This window comes from Rhinolophus sinicus, linkage group LG11 (genome assembly GCF_036562045.2).
Source record: "Rhinolophus sinicus isolate RSC01 linkage group LG11, ASM3656204v1, whole genome shotgun sequence".
NCBI lineage: Eukaryota > Metazoa > Chordata > Mammalia > Chiroptera > Rhinolophidae > Rhinolophus > Rhinolophus sinicus.
Genome location: NC_133760.1, coordinates 31,728,627 through 31,734,626, shown reverse-complemented (window position 1 = coordinate 31,734,626; position 6,000 = coordinate 31,728,627). Strand labels below are relative to the sequence as shown.

Genomic DNA, 6,000 nt, shown 5'->3' with positions numbered 1-6,000 from the left:
TAGGGTCAGAACAGTAACTGGGGATTTCCTATACTCTAAGTTTGTTGAATGATTACATAGGTCTGGGGAAAAGGGATATGCTCAGAGTGATTCACCCAACTTTTTTTAGTATTGGGGTTCTGCCTGGCACATTGCAGTTTCCTCTTCTGGCATTATGTGTTGACTAATGGAGGGGGTAAGTCTCCAACAGGTGTTTACTCCTACTTGGATTCAAAAGCCTTGGCTTAGGCCTTGAGCTGTTGGGCAATGTGGGGTTTGAGTCTTCCGCTCTCAAATGAGTGGGGCTCTGACCAGTTATGAAGGGTCTTCCCTCGGCACTTGTTACAACAGCATACAGTGGTGATGGATATTTGAGGGTAGCTTTGTGTTCTGCTTTGCCATCTTGGGGTGGCTCTAAAAAGTTTTCTGACTTCTGACAGGAAGAAAATGTTGACAGGGTTAATTACTACACAGAATGCAGTGAAGATGGTTGAGCAACCCGAATTACATGTTCAAATAGAAAGATAGGTAAACTTGACACAAGTTTAAATTCTAAGTCTGCAGGTAAAGCTTTACAAAGAGCCTCAGCCCCAGAGACACCTGCACTGGGGCCTCCTTTGTTGAGAATTTATTTCTATTCCCAGCACTCCAAGTCCAGGTGATATGCCCGAATTCCTGGGGAAAAAGGTTTATAAGTTGTGTGTGTGTGTGTGTGTGTGTGTGTGTAATACAACAGACTATTTTTTATGATTTGTAACTATCTTTGTAGATAAAGTAACAAAAAACGAAACCAACTTAAACAGCTTAAAAACGTTGCCCAGGTGGCTGCTGGCATCAATATTCTACATGAGATTAAAATTATTTCCAACGTGCACACCCTGCCCTCCAATTGATATTTTAATAACTTGATTAAAAATTTCTCAGAAGTCTATTAGAGTCAGGAAACGGTCTGCGGTGTAGGTGAGGATTTTCAGTTTTTGCAACGGAAACTTTTGGCCCCATGAACAGAATAGCAGAAACGCAATTAAATGTGTTCTTCCTCCATCCTTCCCTATTCCAAAGGTGAAAAATGAAGAACTGCTTGGAAGAGTTGTGTTTATGTTTTGTTTTTTTCTTTTTTTCCTCTAGAACAGCCAGGTGGATTCATATGATCCAATTTTTAAAACTGTCTTCTATCTCCCACTCCGAATAAACCGGGACACCGGAGCACAATCAGGATTTTTTTTTTTTTTAATTTTCAGCCTAAAGGACGTTTTGTGGAGAGGGGGCAAGGGCAAGGCAGATTAGGTACTTGAAACAACCAATAACTCGAGGTTTGTAGAATATGGTCTGCCATTTCCTAATTAAGATATGAGTTTGACAGCCCTTTGGCCAACTCAATTTAGAGATTGGGCTGGTGGCTGTCCAAGAGACGAAACTCCATTCTATTGCGAGACCCCAGGCCACCCGCCCCGGCCACGCCCGGCTCTGGGGTCCTTTCCCTCTTCGCTCAGGCACCTCGGCTCCCCGGGTCTGTCTCCTGCGCTCAGCTCGGCGCTGCGCCGGCCGCCTCAGTCTCGTCGCCACTAGGTCGGTGCAAATACCTTTTCCTTCCCCGGGCCCCAGGCGCAGACACCACCCAGCCTCCCTCCCTCCCAGCCGGCGGGGCCCTTGCCGGCTGGGGGAACAGCAACCCCAGCTGTGGCGGCAGGAAGCGAAGCCCTTGTTGATGCTGTTCCACCGCGCGCCTCCCCGCCCTCCGGCGGCCGCCCCCGCTCTTCCCCGCTTTGGGGCGCCCCTCCGCGCCTGCGCATTGCCCCGCGGGGGGCGGGGCTCAGATTTCTGTCAGCGGCGGCGGCGGTGGCGGCGACAGTCAGTTTTCGCTGAGGAGAAGCACGAAACGGTTGGCTCTCCCCACTCCCTTTCCCCGCCCTGAACCCCCCTCCTGGCTCTCCGGGATTTAGTCCCTGTGGAGTTTCCCCTCCATCCCGCGGCCGTTTCCTCGGTCCTCGGACGGGTGGAAGTCACTGCCCTCGAGGAGGCAGCGGCAGCCGCCCTCGCCTCGCCGCCCCCGGTTCGGTGCCCGCGGTCCCGGAGAGGAGGTGCCGCCGCCACCGCCGCTCCCCCCCACCCGCTGCCCTCGGGCCGGGCTGGGTCGAGCTGCGATGCCCTCGGACTTCATCTCATTGCTCAGCGCGGACCTAGACCTGGAATCGCCCAAGTCCCTGTACTCGCGAGGTGAGTCAGGCTGGGGGCTGGGGCGTGGGGGCGGGGAGGCAGGGCCCCGGGCGAGTCAGAGGGGTCCCAGTCGTGGGGGACTGCCGAGCCGGGCCGGGATGGCGTGTCCTGGGGGGTGGGGAGAGGCCGATGGGGAAAGGCCGATGGGGTTGGGTGATGGTGGAAGGGGCCGGGGAGGAGTGGCGGCCCCTCCCCCGCGGAGCCGCGGGCCGCACGGGGCCCAAATGCCGTCGGCCTCCGGGTCTCTGCGGCACCAGTCGCTCTGAGCGTGCCTCGGCCGGCCTGGCCCCGCCACACTTCTCGAGCGGCCGACCCCGGCCTCCCCCCGCTCGGGGATCACCCGGGAGTGGGCCGCGCGCTGGGGCCGCCGCGATGCGTGGGGCCGCGGCTCCTCTTACCAGGACCATCCTCCCCAGCAAAGTTGCCCCCAAACGGGCGGCGTGGCCTGGAGCCGGTTCTGGGCGCAGGGTCACCATTTTTCTCCCCCTCCGGGTTGTTTGTGCGTCGTCGTTCTACCCCCCTCTCCCTCCGGCCTAGTCCACTCCCTCCCCTTGTTGGGACGGCCCCCCTCGACCAGGCGTTCTGCCTTTCCTCGTCATCTTATTGCTGGGAAGGGCCCGAATTTTCTATCTTTTCTCTTTACACCTCCGTGGCATTCTAATTACTTACTTCTCTCTCTCTTTTACTAAGATATGGGGTGCTCTCTGTTAGTTTTATTCCTCGCCTGTCCCAGGGGTGCCAGCTCAGGCACAGACGCTGTCCTTTGAGAATTTTATTTCGTTGCGGTTCTAGGGTTCGTTGCAGGGAGGGGAGCAATGGACAGAGATTCCCATTTTTAAAACTCTTGGCTCAAGCCTGAAGGGGATTCCCTGGATCTAAAATATTAACACTTGAGCTGATCTCTACTGGGGTTAAATTCCTATACTGGACACCACAAGAATGTGTTAGAACAGGTTCCCTGTGCAAGGGGCATCAAACCAAAATGCTCCCACTGCACTCTTCAACACTTTTTAAACCGCTGGGAGGGGGCAAAAGACATAACTGGGTTATTAGTTATTCATTTCACCATGTTAAAAAAAAAAACAGTGCCATTATGGACCTCCTCCCTAGAAGTCTGCGTTTTTTCAGTTTTTGGTTTGATGTATGCATCCGCTCATTTCACCCGCTCCAAAAAGGGGGACTTAGCTTCACATTCGTGTATTCAAATTGTTTATGTGAATTGGAGATGGATTGCTTTGGAAGGTACTGGACTTTATAGGCTGACGATTGAGTTTGTACACAGAGTCCTACTTAGTAACTGTAGCCATTGTCTATTGCTGTGATGACTTTAGTTGGCAGTCACCACCATCCTGTAAGATGTTTTTCGGGCAATGTTACCTAAAGTAGTTTGGTAATAATGTAGTTTTGAGTGTCAGAAGGCGATAACAAGAGATGATTCTTAGAGGAGGGCAAATGTGGTACAGTTGGGTGCTAAAAATAGTCAAGACATTAACACCATTTATGTAGCAATCATCAGATAATTTTCCATGAAACAAATGCTTTATGAAAATCTAACTTTAGCATAGAGACCACTGTAGAGGCAATTCAGCCTTTCCTAGAGAATATATTCACAAATATGGGCTTTAGCGCTTAAAAATACATGACAGTTATATAAGAGATTTATGCTATCCTTGGCTTTTTAAAAAAAAAAAATCATTCAGCATAAAAAGTACTTAATGCTTTTTGTGTTTTTCAGATTCTCTGAAGTTACACCCATCACAGAATTTTCATAGAGCTGGACTATTGGAAGGTCAGCAGAGTGCCATTTTAAAGCATATTGTGTGAGTATGCAAAGGCTTTCTCTGAAATGGAGTTTAAATGAGAAAGTGTGAAACTTTGCAAACTCACACAATGTAGTTTTCTCCTAAAGAGACTGATCCTTCTTTTAGAGCAGCTGAATGTTTTTCGATGGATTTTGTTGCTGTGTTTGATGTGCTTGTTAGCTATTGTATCTGCTTTGAGAAACCTTGGAAAAACCCCCACAAAATCATTAAAAATTATGTGTTGGGTGTTCTACCTTAGAATTCCAGGTTTTTACAAACAAACTGAATATGAAAAAGCTCAAACAAGATTATGAATATAACTGAAAGAGTGACATCAAACACATACTTAGTTTGAAAATTCAGAACTTATATGCTGAGTATTTCAAAATGATATATTATTTATTACAAAAGCATTGATGCCATTACTATTGCATTGTTTTTAAGGATGAGTAAAGCGAAGTAATAGAGATGATGATTGAACTATGCCTAGAAAAAAGAATTTTAGAAAGTTCTAGAAATGTTAATAGAATGTGTAGAATAATTTAAACAACTGAGTTATTTCAGAACACTTTATTTTGTGCTTTTAGCATTTAAAGATAAAAAAGTTTATATTTGTGTTGTTCTAGTCTTTGAAGTGATATTACATATATTATCTTTGAATCTTATAATCCTGGAATTGGACAGCAAGGATATTAATTTCCCCATTATAGAGATGAGTAACCTGAGGCTGAAATTAAGAGATGTGGGGGAAAAAAGGTCACACAGTAGCAGAAAGAATGCTTTTTGTGTTTTAGTTGGAGTTCTTTACCCAAAGCCAAGCTGCCACTGTAAAACATATATGTAACCGGTAACTTAAACATTTTGTGCACCACTTGAAAAAGGCCCTATATTTAAGTTTGAGTTGAGTATAGGTGTTGCTTCCTATGTAGTGGTCTGGTATAGTGGAGGAACAAGTGGGTTTTGTAATTAATTGAGCTTTAATTTGCATACTTATTTAGCTACTTATTAGCTCTATGACCTTGGGCAAGTGATTTTACCTTTCTCTAGACTTGAATGTTCTTTCTATGAAAATGTATATGACTTCTTAAATTTAGTGAGCGAACGTGTATCAAAATATGTAGTATATATAGTGTCTGGCTTAATAAATGTGTGTTTTTTTCCCCCTTTAGTATCAGCTAAGTTGTTTTAACTAATTTAGAACATATAAAAGGTTCTCAAACTATTGATTATATTTACACCTATAAGAAGCCCATAGATATGTATTAGTATGAAAATCAACTAATAACCACAATTTTAGATGAGGAATTATTAGAAGTGTTTCTTAGTGAAGCAGATTTCTGGTTTTTATTCATATTGTTCAATTTGTGACCATATTGTGGAATCATATTTATCTGTACAAACCCATCTATTTTCTGGGCAACAAACCAGAGAGTGTCATAATCAAAGAGATTATTAGGCAGGAAAAAGATACAAAAAAAAATGAGTGTTAATTATTTAAGCAAATATTTTTAACAAGTTGGTGGCAATGTAGACAGTCATTTAGTATGTATGTTTACATGTTTGTGCCTAAATACATGCATACATTTTTCATTTTGGTTGAGAGGATGCTTAAATATTTGAAGTAAGACCACCTGTTTACAGAAAGTATATAAATACCAAGTATGCCATGTCCTTTTATATCTTTGATACGAGGTGTCATGAGAAAATTGTTTGCTTGTGTAATGAAAGTATTTCATCTATGCACCTTATTTCTGTTTTTAACCTTTTATTATGGATATTTTAAAGAATATACAAAAGTAGAGATAATAACGAACCCCCATACACCCATCACCAAGCTTTAACAATTATTAATGGATGTCTAATCTTTCCTGTTATCTTCTCCCCTTCCCCAACTGTATTATTTTAAAACAAATATCAGACATATCATTTCATACATAAAAAGTTCTGTATTATAATGACATATTTTATATTAATTTTTAAAATACTCTATTTCATTCCAGGA

The 6,000-nt window shown here is 44.5% G+C and overlaps 1 protein-coding gene across 4 annotated transcripts in view; it reads left to right on the top strand.

The window, feature by feature from the left end:
* The first annotated feature begins 1,650 nt into the window (after positions 1 to 1,650).
* Positions 1,651 to 6,000, top strand: part of NFAT5 (nuclear factor of activated T cells 5) — a 102,507-nt gene continuing 98,157 nt past the window's right edge. The window contains exons 1-2 of one of the 4 annotated variants that reach the window (XM_019756977.2): positions 1,651 to 2,196; positions 3,932 to 3,985. In XM_019756977.2, coding sequence (XP_019612536.2) covers positions 2,124 to 2,196; positions 3,932 to 3,985 — 127 coding nt within the window. In that variant the 5' untranslated portion in view covers positions 1,651 to 2,123. Of the gene's footprint in view, positions 2,197 to 3,931; positions 4,017 to 6,000 lie in introns of those variants that run through there. The other 3 variants (XM_074314657.1, XM_019756983.2, XM_019756997.2) reach the window with 3 other exon arrangements.